The 23,402-nt window shown below is 35.1% G+C and overlaps 1 protein-coding gene across 3 annotated transcripts; it reads left to right on the top strand.

The window, feature by feature from the left end:
* The first annotated feature begins 3,005 nt into the window (after positions 1–3,005).
* LOC121267560 (actin-related protein 2/3 complex subunit 2A-like) lies at positions 3,006–16,748 on the top strand. 3 transcript variants are annotated; one of them, XR_005941042.1, is made up of 11 exons: positions 3,007–3,223; positions 3,960–4,026; positions 4,200–4,407; positions 10,649–10,818; positions 12,786–12,863; positions 13,134–13,266; positions 13,345–13,436; positions 14,279–14,335; positions 14,870–15,022; positions 16,141–16,212; positions 16,436–16,748. XR_005941042.1 is itself a non-coding variant. In XM_041171470.1 (10 exons), exons 1-10 carry the CDS (start codon positions 3,162–3,164, stop codon positions 16,469–16,471), a joined length of 975 nt encoding a protein of 324 aa, XP_041027404.1. In that variant the 5' UTR covers positions 3,006–3,161; the 3' UTR covers positions 16,472–16,748. The 3 variants fall into 3 exon arrangements, 2 of the variants coding, with proteins under 2 accessions (XP_041027404.1, XP_041027405.1); XM_041171470.1 differs by lacking the exon at positions 14,870–15,022 and having other exon boundaries at positions 3,006–3,223; XM_041171471.1 differs by lacking the exons at positions 12,786–12,863; positions 14,870–15,022 and having other exon boundaries at positions 3,008–3,223.
* The last annotated feature ends 6,654 nt before the right edge of the window (positions 16,749–23,402 follow it).

Genomic DNA, 23,402 nt, shown 5'->3' with positions numbered 1-23,402 from the left:
AACAGCTTCCACCTTGTATATATCACGTATAAACAGACCCATTTATTGGAATTTTAGGAGGAATTATGAACATGGATAGTTTTTAATATCAAAAGCAATTTCCTCCATCACTTCGTTTCTTTTTTTTTTTTTAAAAAAAATTATATCAACAATGGAACTCACGAATTGAGAATGAGAACATGTTCCATTTCACCAATCATAACCATACCACAAATCCAAACACCCACACACTTATTTCTTGCACACTCATACATATCATAATGATGAACAATGCTCCACTAGCTTTACGGCTTGGGTAAATGTATTGTTTTTCGGGTTTAAAGCTTGTAATGTGGGTTCACAATAAACGGAAAAAAAAAAAAAAAAAAAGGGTTCAACAAAGGGAAAAATTAATTGCAAGGTAGGCTATTTGGCTTATAACAAAGAGGGCCTTAATCATGTTCATGCATGCATGTGTCAATATGACCTTCGAAGAGAATCAAGGCAAGTTCTAGAGAAATAAATCTGTGGAAGAATATCTCACATGAAAAAAAAAATAGTGAGACTCATATGGATGTGTCAGTCTAAAGGCTCAAAATCTCACTGGCTTTTGTCTACCAAATTTAGTTACTACCATGCTCAAGGAAAATAACTAGACTAATTAATTCTAAGTTGAAAAATTAATTATTCAATCATGTTATGAATTTTTCAAGTTTAATTGAGTCTTGCTCATGACACAACCAAATATCGTTGAAAACCACGAAAGCAAAAAGCAAAACTTTTTTTAAAAATAAAAAATAAAAAAATAAATTAAAACACAACCTAAATCCCCTTCCCCACACTTAAAACTTTCATTGTCCCCAATGTAAGGTGAAATGCAAAGAAAAGGCAATCTTTCATAGACAAACCTAACCCAGCATGCTCCCAAAGATCCCAAGTGTATACGTCTACCTCTCATCAAAGGTTGAGTTATGTCCATGTTCACTCTGATTCTGATATATTCACCCCATGCAACCTCCCCCTTCTCTACATCAACTTCTTCCACTGTACCAATGTTGTTTCCTATTATCCTTGCTACCTTTTCATTTATTGCATGCAAGGGTAAATCTAATAGCTGAATACAAAAAGCTGCCTTGGTAATACTTATTTTTTTGGATTGAACATCACCATTGAATTGTTTCAACAAGACCAAACTTCGATCAAAGGACCAAGGTACTTCACATTGAATCCTCTCCTTATCAGCTTTATCTTCGAACTCAGCCAATAGCAATCCTGCCCCAACTCCTTAAACCAAACTTTTTTCACGAGTCTCCAAATCTTTTTCAGTGTTTGTTTGAATGCATCCCGATTGTAATGCTTGTATGTAACCAATGATACGAACAAACAACATTCTCCATGCACTTTTAAGTCCTCCAGCAGCAATTCATCCACTACCAGTTCCTCCTTCTCTTTCTCCCATAATGATAAGCATTGACACAATTCTTCATTGTTTTCATCTATTGAGGATGGATATCAGAACAAGAAAATATAAAACCTGTACTTAGATAGGGGTGAAACCTCTACAAGGCCAAAGCACTCGAGAGGGAAAAGAGCATGGACTAGACAGAAAATATATTTTTAATTTGAGGGTTGTTGAGACACAAAAGGATACCACAAATGAATCTCAGAAACTGACGTGTCACTTTTACGTCCATTGAAATTTTTTCTCTCCCTCCCTGAGCCCCACTCCAACTCCCTTTCCACTATTTCAAACTAGCGTTCCTGTCCCCAACAAATAGCTGACGTCGTTCGTCGGAGCTAGTCCCAGCAAACCGCTAATGTCGTCTCTCTACTCCCATTCCTCGTCGATGGTATGAAAAAAATTTTTTTCCACCGTTTCTCCCTTCCCCCTCCCTTTCAATGATCTTTCTTTGCAATTTTTTTCAGTTTCTCAACAACCAAACAAAGAACAAGTTACAAATTCATTATTTTCCTTTCATTTTCTTTTATTTTCTTAACAGCCAAACAAAGAGAGATTCATATCTGTCAAATCCTTCCCTTTCCTTTCAACTCCTTTCATTTCTCAACGACCAAACAGAGATTCATACCTGGCAGTAGAGGGCTGTTGGCAACGTCGTCTAGCTATCTGAGAGGCTCTGGGAAAGGAAAGTGGGGGGAGGGGTACTAGGGTGTAGGGGGAAAGTTAGAAAAAAAATAGAAAAAGGAAAGTGGAGAGGGGTACTAGGTGCAAGGTGAAGTGAGAGTGAGAGAGAGAAAAAAAAAAGTGGGGAAAGGGGCACGGGCAGGGAAGGGGGAGAAAGGAAAAAGAGAAAAAAAAAAAAGAGAGTGGAGAGGCACGAGAAGAGGGGAGAGAATGAGAGAGAAAAAAAATGTGTGAAATTTCTTTGTGTGATTCTTTTGTGTCTATAGTATTTTTCTTTTAGTTTTAATCATTGTGCGATGAATGTACTTTAAGATCCTGTTTGGTTTTAAATATGATCTCAACTAATTTTATCTTATCTCATCTCATCTCAACATTCAAATATACGATTTAGACACAAACACTTTTCAATTTCAACTTTTTCATCTAATTATTACCTAACTATTATAACTTTTCCAAATTTTCAAGAAAAAAAATAAAAAACCATTCAACTTTATCAAATTTTCAAGAAAAAAGTAAAAAACCATTTAACTTTTTCAAATTTCAAAATAAAAATAATATGAAAAAATTATATTCTAACAATAGTTTAATTTTATAATTTTTTATTTAACTTTTTTTTTCTCATTTCTCAAAACCTCATAAAATATCTTTACTCAAACAATTTCATTACTATTTATAAATTATCTCACTATTATTCACATATTTATCATTTTCTCTATGTAACCAAACGAGGCCTAATAATCAAAATTAAAATAAAAGCATAAAAATAACTTTTTTTTTTTCAAAAAAATTACACGGCGCTTACACACTCTACGACTACAAATATCACTTCTCCAAAATTATTATAATATAAAGACGAATTGTTCAAAAAAAAAATCACTATTTCAGTATTAAATACAGTAACATAAGCCTAAGATCGAAAAAGAAGTAGAAAAAGAATCTCAATTGCAATTCCCTCCTTAACACGACATTGCAGATCCTCCCAAGGCCCCGCCAATTGTTTGCACTCTCCGACGCGCACAGAAACAGCCTCTTGGACTCCATGATACTGCTGCAATCTCATTCCAGATTTCTCCTTCAGACCCTGCTGAATCGAGTTCAGAAGTGAGTTCTCTCTCTCTCTCATTTGCTATTTCTGCGATGTTAATTCTCTATAGGAGCTGGAGCGGGCCCCTCGTATACCTGTAATTCCTGAATTTTTCACCTTTTGCGTTGTTCTGTCATTGAAAACACTGTTGTGGATCTTGTTTGCAATGCGCAAATAAGTATTATACCTCACTCCAGTTTTTGTTCACTAGGACTCAAGTTCACAAACTTTTCCTGGCATCCATACATTGATTGTTGAGCTTAGTTTTGCATGGCATGTAGTTTATATAATTCTCAACTTGTTTCCTCTGATTTGTAGTCAAATCGGTTTTGTGCGTTTTCATGTGGTTCTTTGTGCTCAATGTATGCTTGTCTTTGCATTTTCGGTCGAGTGGCTTATTTATAAATTTTTTGATGGGTTTGTATCATAATTCTTTTTACTTAAATTCAATCTGCGATGGAAAAAGGAATGTTCGGGGACGTTCAATTAAGAAAAAAAAAATCATTTGGTTAAAATTACTGCAGTCGAACTGATAAGACATTGTCGCCAATAATCACTTCCATACCACCCAATTCAATTACTATGAAGTAATCTTCTTAATTTTTGTAATGACACTGCTGCTTATTCCAGTACTCATTCATATTTTAGATTTTTATCACTTGGCCACCTACAAAAATACATATTCAATTTTATTTGCATTTTTGTTTTCAATTGCCTTGCACAGCATGCTGATATGTCATTTCTTTTCTGTAGTCTTGAGAAAGGAGTTGAATTCGATAACCATTGGGTTGAGTTTGATGATGTTCGTTACCATATTCAGGTATTTTATTTTAACAATTTAACATTTCTGTGTAAGGAAAGAAAATAATTACGATTAAACTCGTAACCATGGATCTTGAATCAACTAACTACATTAGTTATCAAACAAGTAGTTTTGTCATGTGGAGCATGAGTTTTGGATTTAATTATCTGGTTGACAAAAATATATCGTAGGTTTCATTGAAGAATCCACACATTTTGCTGCTGTCAGTGTCATTACCCACTCCTCCTCCAGAGGCCATCTTCTTTGGTGGACTTCCTTCCGGAGCTATTGAAGCTATAAAAGCTGCATACGGTGTGATTGTTCAAATTCTTGATCCTCCAAGGGATGGATTTAACCTCACACTGAAACTGAACTTATCCAAACTTCCTCCAGATGAAGGTTCAACGAGTTCCTTTTCTAAGGTCATTATTAGCTTGCAGTTGATGTGCTGAAGGATTTTGGGATCACTTGCCAAAGATATCCATTTATTCTACTTCTTCAAAATGTTTTTTATACCAATCTTATGCCCTTCACACATGACATGGGTGAATGTTAGTGTCAAGGATCCATTCCAATGACTTGCTAGTGAAATGATTAGGAGTTATAACTGAAAGTGTATAACATGTAGGAAGAGGTTTCAAATGTTTGGAGCTGTGTAGATTCATATTTCATTGCATGGATTTGCCAGGCATACACATATCATTATATTCAAGTAGTCCCATTTGTTATCAAACAATGGAGGTTGGTTAATTTGTATAATTTAATTCTCTTGGCCAAACTGATGCTGGATTGTGTTTCCTTTAGGCCTTGCTTGATGTTTTCATTGTGTTGGTTTTAGCGTTGCCTATGCTACATACCTTCAAACATGCTATCTCCCCTACCAGTAGGCAGCAAAAGCATTGGTAGAAATCAATGAGCAAGGGTTTTCCCTTAGCCTTTCTTGACCTATTGAAATGCCCACATACAATTATAGGCATGGATGTGTAGCTAAAGGTTAGATTTGGTTTAGGTGATTATCTGCAAATAATAGTTCCTTTCTCGGTTGGAAATAACATTTGATTGCAATGGTTGCTCCTTAAAAAGCTTGGCTAGTTCTTGGGAGGCAAGGTTTCTTCTTTGCCTATGAAGTACCTGGCCTCCCATTGGGTGCTTCCTTCAAGGCTAAGTGCATATGGAATGAAGTGAACGAGAAGTTTGAATGTAGGTTGGATAGTTGGAAGAGGTTGTAATTGTCAAAAGATGGTTGGATCACCTTAATCAAGAGTACACTCAAATTTGCATACTTATTTCCTCTCATTTTTCCCTATACGAGTGCGGTGAATCGCATAAAGCTCCAATGTGACTTCCTTTGGAGCAGACTAGGTGAAGAATTTAAATTTCACCACCTAGTCAATTGGGACAAGGTAGAATCCCCAATCTTGTGTGGCGGTTTGGGGATCCAAAATCTAAAAGTTTTCAACTGGACCTTTCTTAGGAAATGGTTATGGTGTTACCGTCAAGAGGGGGAGACATTGTGAAAGGTGATAAATTCCAAATATGGTGGTACGGGGAGGGGGGGGGGCTTTGGGGTCGGTTACTAACTGCCATAACGCTAACCTGCCAAAGAATCACCCAAGAGGAGAGAGAGAATGACGGAAGTTTAAAAGCATTGCGCAGCGGTTTAATTAACAGAACTCGGAGTGACTGATATTGCTAGTGGGCAGTTTACAGATTAATCGCATGGTTTCGGTCAATGATGATTTTAAACAAAAAATCTTAACTGATGATTTAACTACATTTATCCTTTTAATAAATAAAACGAATAATAATAATAATTTTTGATAAGTAATAATATTATATATATATATATCAATAGGAGTAACTAAGTACACTGGACGTATACAAGAAAAATATCTAGCCCATACAAGAAAGCCCCTAATGACCCAAAAGCCCATGAAAACCTACCCAAAATACACAAAGCCCGAATTGGAAAACTATCGATACACCTCCCCGACCCCATTCCCAAGATTCCGTGAAAATAATCCTCTACCCAAACATCCCACTACGAGAACGTCTTCACAAAGCCCTCCCTTTAGCCTTCCCTCGACTTGAGCTAGCTCCCTTAGTATCGTAGTTGATTGCCCAAGAAAGATTCTTTAACTCCTTGCTTTTCTTAAACTTAGATTTGGTTTCAAGCGTGTGGCTCGCCTCGATTGTAGTGAGTAGTGCTTTAAATTGGTCTTCATAGTCTCCCTGTTCCCCATATGAAAGTCCCAGGGTTTGTAGAAACCCATTATCTTTATTTAGAATCCAATCCGTTGTTGAACTCGCTATATCGTTAATCGGAGGAAGAGAAACCAGGGGAACGACATTATCCCCAGCCACAATACCTGACTCTAAACCTTCCCCCACACGAGGCACCAATGACAAATCGATAATTTCCTTCTCGCCAAATGGTTGCTTGACAGGTATATGGTTGTTTTCCCCTCCATCTGTTACCATTACAGGTTCCTCCCCTCCATCAACATATTGTGTATATGCTCCACCCCTAGACGATCCTTGCCGTGCCACTTTGTCTGACCCTATTGCTTCTTCAAGAGGGGAAGCACTACCATTTGTTACCCCGTTTGCATCTTCTAAAAGAGGCTCGACTGTTTCTTCCAAGACCTTGGAGGAGCCCCCGTCTTTAACTACAAATGAACCCTGGACAGAAGGACCAACTACATCTGTAACTGGTGCATGAGACCCTATAGCTCCCTCAAAAGGCATGGTGACACTGGCATGAACAAAGATGCCAGCGTCCAACGACTCGTTGACACACCCTTTGACTGCACACTTGCCGGCACACTTCCTAGCACACTTGTACCCACGACTAGATCCAACCCCTTGTCCACCTTAATCATTAGATCTCTTACATAATCCATAACTCCCTTCAATTGAGATTTGACATCCCACAAGACGCCTTCCAACTCTCCTAAAGTCACTTGAGGTCTTTTGTTTCCTACAAGTGCCTTGCCCTTTCTTTCTACTGCTGAGCTAGTCTCGGCCTGACTACCCACCAGTGACCTCAACACCGCTGCGTATGAAGCACCTTTGATTGAGGAAGGTCTTCCCACTGTTTATTAATGAAATGTGCAGCTTATTGAGGAAGGCCTTCCCACTGTTGATTAAGGAAGGCCTTCCTGGATTAAAAAATGTGCAGCTTATTAATGAAATATAATAGTAACAATAATAGAATGTTTCTAATAATATTTTTAAAATATAAATAAATAAATAAACAAAAATTTATCTTATGGCCTAATTTAGGATCCATATGTTACACAAGTAAGCTTTCTCAAAGGTGTATAGTATTGTGCATTTGCAAGGGGCTGTAGTGGCTGATCTATTGGAGTTTTCTAGTGGCTCCGTGAAATTTTAGTTTTTTTAGAGTGATTCATGTTTGGAGGTTGATGCCTTTGAAGAAACTTTTAATCTCTTGTTATCTTCTAGATTATGTTTCGGAGGTCCATACTCTTTAAACCCCTTCTAGGAAAAGGAAGTTGACTACTTGATTTTTCTATCAAGTCTTTGTACCCCAGGTAGTAACGTTTTTCCTTGGAGGAGTATTTGGCGGACTAAGGTGACTCTAGGAGTAGCTCTTTTTGCATGGACCTCGTTAGGGAAGATCTTCATCACAGATAATCTAAGAAAACGTCATATTATTGTGACAGATTGAGCCCATAAATCACAACAATATGAAAGATGACCCTTATCCGTTTAATGTGGTGTGTTTGTAGGGAAATGAATGATAAAAATTCCGAGGATTGCAAGCTAATGATGGAAGAGCTTATAACTTTTGTTTTTCTTCAATACTCTGTTCGTTTCATGATTTACTTTTATCCTTTTCTGTTTCTAATTTGGTGTTCTTCTTTTATACGTCCTATATACTTTGGTTATGCCTTTTACATTTTTTAATAAAATCCTCAATTATATGCCAAAAAAAAAAAAAAAATCCTTCCTTTTGGTACTAAGTTGTTATAGCAAATTCCCTCTTTCACTGGAAATGCCATGAAAAAGGACGAGGATTATCCTGTAGGGCATAATCCTTTTATAAGTTGCAATGGGATATTCCTTCTTTTACATAGTTTTGCCCCCATGCACTTTCTTTTCTATTTTTTCTCTTAACCCTTTGCAGATGCACAAATAAAATAGCTGTATAAAAGAAAAGGAATAAAAGTAGGTAGTACAATTGAGTTCTCCCACTATTAAGCCCTTGCAATGGTACCCTAAAAAATGCTTCAACAAGAATTCTCTCTTAAGGGTATTTCCCTTTTTTTTATCGGTAAATAATAATTTTATTCATGGTAGAAAGTAGGTATAGCCCAAGTACGCAAGACATATAAACGAGCAATACCTATGCATAATTGACTAGGGATACAAGGAAATCACGAATAGTCCTGCCATTGAAGTTAATTACAATCGACCAATGGATTAAAGAAAACATTTTAATCTTGTCCATTGACCGCTTGCGGTCTTCAAAGCTTCTTTCATTCCTCTCCCTCCATAGGCACCACCAAAGACTAGTAGGGATCATCTTCCAAATTGCTACGATTTGTGATTTACCATGAAGGCCTCTCCAATTTGCTAGAAACTCAACCACCCTTCTTAGCATCACCCAAGCTATTCCGACTCTAGAAAAGATCTCATTCCATAGGGTCATGGGCCTTGGCAACTTCACAATCAAGTAATGCATGGTCAACAGACTCCCCACTCTTTTTGTATATACAACACCAATCCATAACCACGATTCGGCTTTTTAAAGGTTGTCTATAGTGAGAATCTTCTCCAAGGAGGCTGTCTTGCAGCTTTTAAGGGGCCTTAGTCTTCCAAATGCTTTTCCATGGAAAAGGATTGGAGTCTCCCATGATGAGAGACTTGTAGAAAGACTACATGGTGAATCTCCCCTTCTTAGAGGGACGCCAAAAGATCTTTTCTCCATAACTCTTTGTTTTTGTAATGGAAGCTTTTAGCAAAATGATTTCAGGTGTCATGGAGTGGATTTCTCACAGGATTCTTAGTGGGGGCAAGCAAGTACCGATGCACTTGATATCTCCCATTTTCTATTCACATACGACACTCTCAACTTTTGTGAGGCCAACCAAGATTACATCCTAGCTTTGAGGGCACTCTTACTTTGCTTTGAAGTTGTTTCCGGCTTGAAAGTGAATCTAGCCAAGTCGGAATTAGTGCCAGTGGAAAATATTCCAAATGTGGAGAGCTTGGATCACATTCTCAGGTGTAAAGTATCATCCTTGCCAATAAAATATCTTGGTCTTCCCCTAGGTGCTTCATTCAAATCTATGCCAATTTGGGATGAGGTCTTGGTAAAAATGGAGCGAAGATTGGCTTGCTGGAAGAGGATATACTTGTCAAATGGAGGGAGAGTAACTTTGATCAAAAGTGCTCTCTAACCTGCCCACCTATTTCCACTCTTTGTTCCCAATTCCAACTAGGGTGGCCCATCGTATAGAGAGACTGCAGTGGGATTTCTTATGGCGGGGATGGAGGATGAGTTTAAGTTTCACTTGGTAAAATGGGCCATGGTATCATTGGTATGTACCCCAATCTCAGAAGGAGGGCTGGGAGTTCTTAATTTGTTAGCTTGTAACCATGCTCTATTGGGCAAGTGGCTGTGGAGATATCAATCAAAATACGGTGGGACATGGGGAGGATGGTGTTGAATGAGGTGAGAGGGTCTTATGGGGTGGGGCTATGGAAGCAAATAAGAAGAGGATGGGCCACTCTCTCTAGATACACTTGCTTTGTGGTGGAGGATGGGTCTAGAATCAAATTTTGGCATGAAATATGGTGTGGTGATAGACCCCTCTGAAGGAAGCTTTTTTCCAGGAATTTACAGAATTTCACGAATGCAAGAAGCCTCCATTGCAGATCTTCTAGATGTATCTAGTGGCTTCCCTCAATGGAATGTTACCTTTATCAAAGCTGCACAAGATTGGGAAGTTGATGCCTTCACTTTGACTTTTTGATTGTAGTCTCTTGGGGTCCATACATCCTGTATATATTTTCTTTTTTTCTTTAATATGTTTTATTACTTGTATAATGAAAAAAGAAAAGAAAAGAAAAAGGAAAATAAATGGAAATTTCACTAGTGGTCCCTCTGATGGTTATGCTAAGGATCATTTTAGGGATCTGTCCTCTTTCACCCACCCTTCATCATCTGCATACCTTCCTATTTTGGACCATGGATGTAAATGCCACATTCTTTTGCTGGAAGTTAAATATCCTACTTCAGGGGTGTAAATTGCCATTACGTTCAAAGTTGTAGAGTTGGGGCCGTGTTAAATTTTGTGTGACTGGCTGTTGCACCTAATGTTATGAAGCGTTATTGTTTGGTAAGGATTCCTCTTTGCTGTCTAGCAGTGTAGGGCTTCTGTGCAGACTGGAGCATTTAATGATGCTATAATGCAAGTCATCATGCCAACATTTTGAGTTTGCTTTCACCTTTTTTCTAAAAGCACAGAATAGTTATTTGATATAACTAGTGTCAATTCTATCTGTCTAAGATTGCCCTGAACCATATAGTATAAAAAATCTCACTTATCTATTATAATTTGTTGATTTCTTCAACTTTTTTTTTTTTTTTTTTGTTGATGTTGTGCAGGGTACAAACATGCTCTTCTGGTAAAGATTGCATCTATAAGGGAAACAGTACTTGGTGCTCCATTGAGAGTAATTCTAAAGCAACTTGCAGCAAGGACTGCTGCTTCTAATATGGATCGGCGTTTTGCCATTGTGCATCGTCCAAATGAGTCCTTTTTCCTTGTTCCTCAGGTAAAATATCATCTTGACAGGTTAACGTATATTTGTTGCATAAGTTTTTCTTCTTTAGAACTTTAAACAACTTCATTTAACCTTCTTGGTTTATTTGTAGAGAGTAGTAGTATTCAGGAGAAAATTATTCTTCTCTCTCTCTCTCTCTCTCTCTCCATCTTCACCCCTTAGATATTTCTTTGACTTCAACTAATTTAGCATTGAATGTCTACACTATGCAAGTAGTCTTACTTATCCCACAACTATAATATAGGTCAATTTGCCTTATGCTATCCATTATGTGCAAATTTAATTCTCTAACCTTACTCAAACTCAGCTAGTCTAAAGTCACTAGGTCTTAAAAAATGATTTTTAAATCATTACTTCTATTTTTGAAGTTTGCTAAAACCTTGTCTTGGCAGCCCATAAACTAAGTTACATAGGATGAATTTAAATAGAAATCCATCCTCCTATTCATATTTGAGGTCCCTTTTGCCTTTGTGGCTGCATTCGCTCTGTGGATTTTCCTAGGTTTTTAGTGCACATAAAAGCCCCTTTAAAATATCTGTATTACTAAAAAGATGACCTTTGTGGCCTTAAACATATTTCTATCATTCAAGTGTATCTACAGAAAAACCTGCTAAGTATCAGAGAAAGTATACTTTGCTTTAATTTAACAAGTGTTCTAAGGTTTTGTGTTTTCAACCATTCGATAGACAACCCAATGTGGGCATAGTCACTTGGCTTTAAAACTGTTCTTAAAAAAGACTAACATGGCATTTGATTTATAGAATCTTACATTTCCCCCAACATCCACGTTACCTGGAATGTGATGTTTACAAATATGAATTCTCGGGTATGCGACTAACCCATGTTTAGATATAATTGTGAATCTAATAGGATTCCAGAAAATATGTGATTCCCGTGGTTTGTCTAATCCGATACATTCTAAAGGAATTCTTTATGCCTCTGAAATATATTTCTTTGTTTTAAAAACTGTATATGAACCGTGCTTTTGTTTCATTTTCCAACCCAACAAACTGTGCATATTGTTTGATTTATTTTCATATTTAACTAGATCAAACCTGTTCTATTCCGTTTCTTCATGGACTAACAATTCTTTACTTCTATGTACAGATTTTACAGAAAATGGTCAAAATATGCTCTGATCACATAAGTCGCACGCAATCTCAATCTTCTTCTACAAAAATATCCAATAATTAGATAAAACGAACAGAAGCATCAAAAATTAAAATAGTTTGTCAACCGGAGACTTGGGGAGAGTTCTTTTTTTTTTGGCAAGGTATGGAGATTGAGAAAGTCTAGGGAGTATGCTACCAAAACAATATTACAACCATAGTTATATGCTTCTGTCAAGGCAGTCAATCAGCAACTTAGCTCCTAAACACATTGATAATGCACTTATCAAAAAAAGATATTGATAATGGAAGATTGTAACCCAGTAAGTAAGCAATGTGCAGACAGCTCATTGTTTTCCACAAAGTCCCGATTTGTTTCAAATGATTTGCATGCATGCAGCACTTCAAAACATGAATTAAACATTAACACGTCATAAAACCAAGCTATTCTACCATAATCATGCTATTTGATGGAGAAACCAGCCTATTCCTATTGCTGGCAGATTATTTAGAAAACCAAACAGCACTCCTATTACATCTCCATTTTATGCTATCCCAAACCCTGTACACTAATGCAAGAAATTCATTATTTAGGAGTGAATCGGTCTCATAAACTAATTGTAAAAATACCCCTTAAGATTCATAAATTAAATTGCTAACCCCATGATCTTTTAGCTGCATCAATCTCAAATTTGTACAGAATATTATTGAATTTCAGCAAAAATTTATTTGCATTAAAGTGCATGACGCAATTGTGGTAATCATTGTGTATGATTCATTGTAGCCGATGTATTAGGATCTGTACTTGAAATTTCACTGAGAAGATGTTATAATATTGGTTTCTTTCAGGTAGGAAAGGTGACGGTGATGTTTCCTATGAGATTTAAGGACTCCGTAGATATTGTTCTTGCCACTTCCTTCCTGCAGGTACCATAAGTTTATAACTTAAATAGTTGATGTAATGCTATGTCTCAAAAAATGCCAACATGAATTTTTATCTGGGAAAGATATTAGCGGAGTAACACTTTGTTGATGGTCCTTGGAAGGCCTTTCAGACGTGGAAGTTTTTAACAATTTGCATGTATGTATGGTGATATTGTTGCCGACACTTACAAGCATACCTTTCTTGTATGCTTCCCTTATACTGCTCATGTGTTACTTCTAGTTTTTCACTTCCAAGGTCTGTTTTTCATTCAGGAGTTTGTGGAAGCAAGGCGTACAGCTGGACTTAATAATGCCCCTTCTTGTATGTGGTCTCCATCTCCTCCTTTAGAACTGAAGGGAGCACCTGCTGAAACATTATCGGCAAATGCAGGATTTGTTACATTTGGTAATGTAGAAAATGGTCAGAGTTGGTTTTTTCTGTGTCTATATCACCATAAAAAATTCCAATGTTCAAACCATGCAGTTATCTACCCGCGTCATGTAGAAGGCAAAAGGCTGGACCGTACAGTTTGGAGTTTATCTACCTTTCACGCTTATGTTAGTTATCATGTTAAAGTGAGATTTCTTTCAACTTATCTTCCTGAGTCTTGCTTCCTTTATCTTGAATTTTTTCATATACTTGTAAATTTTGAAATAAAGAACACATTAAAATTAATATACATGTACATATGTTAGTCTCAATATTTATGGCAAAGAAAGCAGTAAGCATCTTCTTACAGAAAGATTTCACTTTGCATGTTCAAACTTTTAAAGGAGTCACAAACTGTTCATTATTACCTATTAAAAGAACAAACTGTTCATTTTAGGTAAATTTACATCTAGTGACTAGGTTCACATAGAAGTAATTACTTTCGATCACTTAATTTACTTTATTACATCAGGCAAGATCTAAAATTTGTCAGTGGATAATTCCTTGCAATATGGTTTAAATCTTTTCATATTGTTCTTTTAGTGTATATGATGTTTTGGTGAGGGGAATGTTTCCCATGTATGAACTACTGGAAATCTGTCATGTTAATAGTTAGTGTATGTTACTATGTTTACTTTCCTCTCGCAGCAGCCCATCAAATGCATGCAGTAGATGCTCTGGACTCATTTATCTTGAAATCTGTTGTTATGCTTTCAAAATTATGAAGACGTGCACATATTATGCATCTTTCTTCCCGGACCAAGACTAATTAAGAACCTTGCTTTTAATATGATCTTTCCACTTTCGGTAAAAGTAAAAGATAGAAAAACCTTGGTCTATTTGGATGTGTTAGATTGTGTGGTATGCAGACTTTATTTGGTCCTCTATCAGCACCTTTGGGCGTATTTTTGGGGTGCAAAGTCTTCACTTTGTTTTCGCATGCTTTTGTCTTCTACCTTTCAGTCTGTTCCCTACATTTTTTTAACAGTGCTCAGAGGGCTTCATGCATACAAGGATGCGGCGTCGTGTGGAGTCTTTGATTCAGGTTCTATATCCTCCAACAGAGTTTTCTTTTTTATACTTTCTGAAAATGTCCCGCTTAGTTTGATTTTGCATTGTACTGATATATTATGCTTGATCCTGAAAAATTATGGAGACAAATGTGAATATCTTAATCTGAAATAGAGCAAAGGCAACTGTTGCTGCTAGTAATGGGCTAGAAACGGACCAAATCTTATAATAGCCATAAGGAGAAAGTATGTTTTGGAGCTTCTCTTTTGGATTTCAATCTTCCTCATTATGGCCATTTGAGGTTATTTGATGAAATTTATGGATGTCTTGACTTATAGGAATTTATAACCGTTTTTTCTTTTCCAATTTTCTCTCTTTTGTTGATACTATCTTCTGTACCTCCCATTAATTTGGGTTGTCTTTTTTTATTGGGCCTTCGAGTAATGTTTCCCTCATACCTATCTTCTGTGCTTAAGAAATTTATGCATCATTAGGCTGTTTGGGCTTCTTTCTGTTTTTTTTTTTTTTTTAAGGAGATGATGACGGTACTCGAATTTTGCTGTTTCAGGCTTAATGAGAGCATGTTGACTATGTTTACCGTTGTGGTAGGCCTGGGTTCATTCATGTTGGGGATGTGTGACACCTTCATGGGGAGGGTTTGTGGCCTCTTAGAAATAGAAGATGCATAGAGCTATAGAGATGGTTTGGGTAGGCCTGAAAGGTTCAGTCAGGGCTTTTATTTGTTATATTTACATATAAATATGTTTTATATATAATATATGGTTGGGTGGGTATATATCAACGCGGATTTTGATTGAATCCACCTCCCACCTGCATATGTTTTGGAAATTAAGGGATCTGCCTGCCTGCGTACCTGGGGTAATGAATGGAAAATCTGATATTTTACCCTAATAAGCAGGCAGATTAGCACGGGCAGGCCGGGTAACGAGTCCCTGTTTCCCATCCCTACTAAAAGGGTACAAAATTATGCATTTTTGTCTATGGAGAGAATCCAAAAAGAGAAGTTATATTTTGCATCACCTCTTCTCTTATCCCTTCTCTTCCCCACTCTTGATTTCTTACCATTCATATAACTTCTTATCTACCTAAATTTCCAAACATAGTAAAGTTAGTTCCGGTTGGAAATTATTGTTTTGAATATAATCAATTTGACAGGAAGCAGCATGTATTTTGCTTTACTGTTGCATTTTGATTATACTACTTGCTAATTTGAAAAAAAAAAAAAAGAAAAAAAAAAAAGAAACGTACTTACAATCTTACTGTGATGAGTTTGGCTTTGGGATTTTCTTCTCCAAAATAAATATGGGGCAATTTGAGGGTCTCAGTGCTTGGTTACTCAGCTTTTGGCCATTCAAGTATAGAGCGACAGAGGTTAGTCGCAGATTCGACACTAAGAAACTTGTGATTGCAATTATTCTTTTTCCTTTTTGACTTTGATCTGCTTTAACAAATAGATACATATGCACTGTCTCCTCATGGAATTGTGATACTCTTGTAAGCTATATGGCATTTGTTTTGGTGGTGTCAAAGAGAATTTTGTACATGCATTCTTGTTTACGTGTTGTATTTTATACAAACATACATACATACATACATACATACATAATTATAATCACCTAATTATGAAAGTTATTATGACTTTGATGGTTTGCAAATCAAATTGCAAAACGATTAATTTGAGATAGTGTAACTTTCCCACACATGAGCGCGTGCACGTACTTATATTTACAGTTTTCTTTTTGAGGAAAACAAAAATAATAATTACGGAATATTCTTAGTAGAGGTTTATAATAAGCATACATTTGCACTACTCTGCAGGCTCTGGATCGTGCCAAGCCCGAGTTGGAGAAGTCAAAGAAAACAATGCTAAGCAGATCCTTCAAACGAATGGTTTGTCACGAGATCAACTGTCTTAATGCTTTTAAAAAACAATATTGTTATATATATATATATATATATATCATATCTACACACACACACACATACACACATATATTCTTTCATTTCTTGTAACTGTCTAAATTTTTGGTAATATTCGGTTATTTTTTTGAAAAGAGAAGAAATTCATACACTGGACTTTGGAAAAAAATAAAATCTATGCACTGGATTGCAGAGCCTCAAAGAAGGTAGGATCAATTCAGATTCATAAAGCCTTACTGGGTAGAAGACGGATGCTCATGTTTGAGCTCCAAGAAGCCCATCTTCCAAGGCATTGTTTGCGCCATGCAGGGAAGACACCCTCAAGTGCTCTTGTTTTATTTAGTTATGAAAAAAAAGGATATCAGAGAAAACATATTTATTCAGTTGCTAATACGTTACAATTTTGTTTGTGGTTTCGTACTTTCATTGAACGTGAAGTGAACTGTGCTGTTTTATTTAGGTCAGTTTTGAGGTCTATATAAGTATTTTCTTCCTGGTTTGAAACATTGATTGAAATGAGTTGAGATGGGTTGAGTTGAGTTGTGAATAATAATATTTTGTGGGTCTTATTGAAATGGGTTTAACTTTTTTAAGTTGAGATGAATTTAATTTTTTAGATTAAAATATATAAAGTAGGTTGAAATAATTTTTTTTTTTTTTTATAAGAAGTTGCGAAAGTAGTAGATATCATAAATGATTAGTTTAAAATGAGGTGAATTTGGTTTAACAACTAAACACAACCTAAACCTGCCAAATTTGAGAGCTTTCACCACATTGCCCTGTCATGTCTAAAACCCTCTGCTTTCTTACCAATCCCACTCTTGAAAAAAAAAAAAAAAAAGACATTGTTATTGGAATTGAGAGTTTCGACTGATACTTCCAACTAATCATTGCAATAACAAATCATCGTCCAATTTATCTGTTCAAAAATCATTTTCCATAAGAGAATTCATCTTCTCTGTAAGATAAGAAATGCTACTTATCATCTTTACATCATACACTAATATGTGATTTATCATTTTTATTTTTCTATTTAAAAATATATATTTATACATTAATATGTGTATTTAAATAAAAAAATAAAAATAATAAATCATATATTGATATATAATGTAGGAAATGATAAGTATAATTTTTCGTATAATATATTGCCCGGAAACTCTAGGGAGAAGAAATCAAGCCTAAAATGATGTGATTGCTATATAATACAGAGCCTGGCCAATAAAAAATTTTTTTTTTTTTTTTGAGTGCTTAATTATATTACTTCGACTTGACCAGAATTGAAAATGGTAAAATATAGCAAATAAATAATAATGAGATGGGTATATCTACAACATTTTTAGTCTGGAGTATTTCGACTGGTCAAATTCGGCCAAGAGATTCAACTGACTATCTATTATTGTAGATAAAAAATATTACATTATTTTTTACGCAAAATATTTTCTCACACATCCCTCCCATCTTTGCAATGTTGAGCTTAACAAATACGTGTAACTTGTAATGCTGAGTCTGTAATCAGGCATTAGAAATACATTGTAAATGTACTAAGATTTGGAAATTGACATCCGGTCTCCATTGATCCATTAATGTTTTTGTTTATTTCCATTGAATTTTAAAGGGGAAGATTGGACACAAAGATGAGATCTGAAATTCTCAAGATTATCAAAAAATTTTCATAATTTCTTTCTCAAACACAAAAGACTTCTTAATTTCAAATTTTCAACTTTTTCATTTTATTATTTCCTAATCATTATCTAAACACAAAAATCAATATAATTTTTACAAATTTCAAAATAAAACACAAAAATAAATACAATTTTTTTAATTTTCAAAAAAAATTAAAAAAAAACTATATTCAAACAATTTTTTAATATTTTTAATCAACATTTTCTCTCTCCATTTTTTAAAATTCAATAAAATATCTTAACTCAAAATATTCTACTACCATTCGCAGAATTCTTGAGATACTCAAGTGGCCAAAGGAGCCCTTAAACTTACCCTATGTTTATTTATTTATTATTGATATTTTTATTATTATTTGGAGTAGTAAGAGTGCAAAGGAAGGGTGCTAGCTACGGGGGATAAAAGATATGTGGGTTTGAGATATGTGGGACGTGACTCAACTTGTGAGACTTGTGTTAAAGAGTTGGCACGTTGATGGATTTTGTGGGTTGATCATGATGAGAAGAAGTGATTTAAATTTGAGGGCTGGATATGTCTTTAATGGGAGGAAAGATTCTTCAACCCGTTGTGATGTGGTTATGTTCAATACCTGTGGTTACCTCAAGTCAGTTAACTTCCAAGACTGTTGTTAGGAGCGTTGGCATTAGAATAGGCAATGACAAAGTTAAAATTTAGCTAAAATCACATATTTTGTCTTTTTAACTATTCCATTCAAAAGAAATTTACACTTTGAATTATCTACTTGTTAGCCAAAATAATAATAATAAATTATTAATTTAATAATAATTTTTTCTAATTTTTTTTTTTTATATTTCACAATTCTATTGAGCATATATTAATTAATAATTAAATTATTATTTTTCAACTATATTTTTTTGCCAACTCTTCCATCCAATAATCATATTTACAATTCTTGAAATCAAATATATTCGTTTGACAACCTTTCTTCTACCCAACAATCACATCTACGAACAAGTATATTTTGCCAACCCTTATTCTACTATTATTTAAGATTTCACTTTTTAGTGTTAAAATGGACACTAATTTGTCTTATTTGTAAGCTGTTAAAAAATTATGTTTGTCTTATAACAATCTTGTCTAATAATCCACAATCCCAACTTAAAATATTAACAATTTAAAAGAGTAAAAAAATATTGATGGATAGATTATCCACAATCCAAAAAGAGTAGTTCTACTCATCTACCTCCTTCATGTCTGCCAACGTCTGGGACCGCTGAGGAGAATGACCGAACAACGAGAATTTAGCTACAATCAACCCACCACATTTAGGCTTTCAGCTCGCATCCATGTTCAACTCACACAGGTTTTCTCTTTTTTTTTTTTTTTTTTTTATTCCTGAAGTCTTTTTTTTGTTTTTTTTTCTTACGCTATGTAAGTTTCTTGGTGACCTTTATTCCAAACACTTTCTGCAATAGAATCTCTCAAAAATGGTTGAAGATGAATGATGGTTATATGCCTCCAGATTAGTGCTTGTTGTTCGATTCTATGTGGGGTTCTCATTTGAGAGACTTATTGCCCTTTGTCAACTCGAACTTGCAAAGAAAATCAAAGAACCTAAAATCATAGCAGATAAAGTTTGGGCTTTTTTGCTTTTGCTTTTGTCTTTATGTACTTCCTATGGAATTTTATTAATCGTGACTTCTTTGCCATATTACTCAGTGAATTTATTTTTTAGTGTTTTTGTTTTCCCTCTTTTGTATAATTATCATGTAAAATGTAAGTATTGGAATTGGCTATCGCAAATTCATTACATTAATTTTCACTCTTTTGTCTATATATTTGATAGGTTTCATTTTTCAATTTGTTTGGGAACTTGGGACTTGGGGTGTTAGCGCAGGGTAGGTTTTTTTTTTTTTTTTTAATGAGCTGTGTAAGAGGTTTTGTTTTGGATTCAAGTCCAAAATTGAATGATCAGAGCTGTATGTAGAATATTAGTTTGAGTTAGGTAACCATATTTTTTGTTTGAGTTGGGTAACAATTTAATTTCCATATCTTTAGTTTGCATCTAAATTTGGATTTTTTGAAATGCATTCTTGGGTTTTTGTTGCTCTAAGAATGGGAACTACATTGGACAAGGATTTAAATACAATCTCTTTATTACATCCTTTTCATGTAGATGCAGAACTATGGTAGTGGATTGTCTCAATTGCATGTAGCTTGAAAAAGTGCATGTCACATTAATTTCTTATGCAAAATCAATCCTTCTGCAATGTCTCTCTCGATTCCCAACTTCCCTTTTAAGGATCATTTAACCACCATGCTTTTAAACTAAAGTATTTATTTTCTGGATGAAGTTGAAGATTTATGTTTAACCACCATGTTTTTAGCGTACTCAATTATGTAATGATTTATGTCTTTATGTTTAGTAACTTTGTCCTAAAAACTCAGTTGAAATATCAGGATGGACAAAGAGGAAGATGAAATGCCACCTATTTTACATCGATTTCATCGATTCAGGTATGAAACATATTGGTCATTTGAAAATCTCGTTGTGTCCGATATTACCATTTAGTTAATATATTTTTTATTTGTATATTATATGGATATTATGGTCCAGAAAACCCTTACTACCCATCAATTGTTATGCCTCAAAATGCATATCTAAATCCATATACTTAAGTTTGGGGTAGCCAGGTAGATTCCTTTTTAAAATTTTTTAGTTTTTTTTTCTTATATGCATTTGGGATGTTTTAATATCATGCTTAATTACAGACTCCGTCGATGCCACCATTTGGACCAATGATGTCTTACCCTCCGTTGAGTAATCCGGAAGAGTCCACACGATTTCAACATACCTTCCAAGTATATTCCTTTTAAACTTTTTTGGTTTTTTTTCTCATATGCATTTTAGATGTTTTAACACAGTGCCTAATTACAACCTCTGTCGATTCCACGTTTTGGACCAACGATGCCCTACCGTCCGTCAAGTAATCCGGAGGAGTCCACAAGAATTTAACGTACCTTCCATGTATATTCCTTTTAAACTTTTTTAGTCTTTTTTTTTCTTATATGCATTTTGGATGTTTTAACACCGTGCCTAATTACAACCTCCGTCGATGCCATCTTTTGGACCAACGATGCCCTACCCTCCATCCATTAATCCGAAGGAGTCCACATGAGTTCAACATACTTTCCAGGTATATTCATTTTTTAAAATTTTTTAGTTTTTTTTTCTTATATGCTTTGAATTTATTTGAATATCGTGCATCACTACAGCCTCCATTGATACCACCTTTTGAACTAATTACTCCATACCTGCCGTTGAGTAATCCAGAGGAGTCAACAAGCTCTGAAAAGACTTTCCAATTAGCAAGTGTATCATCAACTATGTCATTGCCATTGGGTGCTAAAAGTGAAAAGAATTTTAGAGGCACATCACACACGACTAATTAGAGTTGTCTCCTGGTTAACGGTATTAAACTTTTAACCCAATTAGTAAACATCCAGTATATATAATATAAATTCTAATACAAAACATATATTTTTATTTTCAGAAACTTCTTCAAACGTAAATAAAACGGCTGAGGCAAAAGGGACTAATGAAATATCAGATGATGATGAACAAGTTGAAGAGCCAAAACCTGGTATGGAGTTCGCCACTGATAAAGAGCTTCTGACATATTATAAACAATATGTCAAGTAACAGGGGTTTTGGTATCATCACACAAAGGTCGAAAAGAAAGACATATGGGAAAGCAAAATATGTGATAATTGGGTGTGCACATGGTAGCAAGTACCATCCGAGCCATACTAAGTTTTGGATCAGTGGAGGAAAGACTTAAAGAGGAGATGCACACTTGTCAAAAGTAGCTATGATGACTTACGGGATAATGCGGACGCACGAAGGTACGAGGTTGTGGTTAAAATATGTCTGAAATTAGTATTGTGTGTATTCCCAAGTGATGACCATGTCAATACATTTATGCGGGTTTTGGATGAGTTTGAGCATAATTTTAAAGGATTACCACTTGAATCTGATTCAACCAGGGTCAAATAGAGCGACGTCGTGGATAAGGGTAAAAACATATTTAGCCTCCACGTTATTCGAGGGAAAAAGAGACCCCAAACGAAGAGAAAGGTTCTGCCTATGGAGAAGGCTACAACTAAGAGAAATAAGAAACATGTATTAAGTTTTTTTTCTATTAATTGTATATATGTTGGACTAGTGTTTGTTTCCTTTTTAATAGATGTGTATTTTCATTTTAAAAATTAGACTTGTAGGAAAATATGACAAACAAATTGGTGAGATCCTGGACCCCCCAAGTTGGTGCTAACGTTGAAGATGTTATTGTTGGAACCCAATGTAGTACTGTCACACAACAAACACTATCGGGAAATGATAAGATGCGAGGTTGTGGTTGAAAACTATTATTCTATTTTTTATGGCTTTCTTGAAGTATTTTGTAAAAATCTTGAGGCTTTCTTTTGGAGGTTGTGATTGTAAAGAATGTATAGATTTGTAGGTATTCTACTTGTATGAAAATCATTATTATATTTTTTATGACTTTCTTAAGGTATTTTGTGAAAATTTCGAGACTTTCTTTTGGAGGTTGTAGTTGTAAAGAATGTACAGATTTGTGCATTCAAGCTAGACATTAATTGGAAGACTTATAAATGTTCACTGTCGATTATTCTACTTAATTAATTCTCAAATTATAGAATCTTATACAGATTAAATATTACTTTTCTATTTTCAGAAAAAACAAAAAAGTGTTTCTTTTACAAGTTTAGGGTTTATGCATGCAGGAGAGTGACTCAGTACTGGCCATAATTGATCCCCGCAAGCATGCACTTTTGAACAAGTACACACGATGCCATCTCATATAAAGTAACTCCACAGCATCATTGATAACACCATAAAAATCTACATTATTGGATTGATGATCACCAGTTCCCAACATACCTAAATTTTGTGTACGCCGACGTTGTTCACGATGTTTCATATGAAACTTTTTTCCATTTATAATGTAGACAGTATATGATGCAACTAAACGTTCAAGACTGCATGCTAACGCATATAGATAAGCAGACATATCCAGTGGGTTGATTGTTCTCTGCTCTTGAACCTATCACAATATTTTGAATAAATCACCGTTTATAGTTTCGTTATAGTAGTTATATTATGCACATTGTATGTACAAAGAGAGCAAGATAACTTAAACGTTTCTTGAACCATGTTGGAAACTCATTCTGATATATGCAATCGACAAAATTTGGGTTATTTTCCTTACATTTATCATAGTGCTCGCTGCACATAGAACACAAAATTTCATAACATCTACAGCAAATTTGGACATGGAACATTTAACATAATACATAGTATTCTAGGAAGAATTTGTACAACTTGAAGTAAGTATTTGTACAATTTGAAGTAAGTATTCGTAATTGAGAAGTGCTTGATGGATACTCTAGGTAGGGTTCATTCTCTGTGAAGTTGTTAAGCAATTACCAACGGG

The sequence above is a fragment of the Juglans microcarpa x Juglans regia genome, chromosome 5S, assembly GCF_004785595.1.
Source record: "Juglans microcarpa x Juglans regia isolate MS1-56 chromosome 5S, Jm3101_v1.0, whole genome shotgun sequence".
Classification (NCBI taxonomy): domain Eukaryota; kingdom Viridiplantae; phylum Streptophyta; class Magnoliopsida; order Fagales; family Juglandaceae; genus Juglans; species Juglans microcarpa x Juglans regia.
This window is presented reverse-complemented; position numbering and strand designations above follow the sequence as displayed.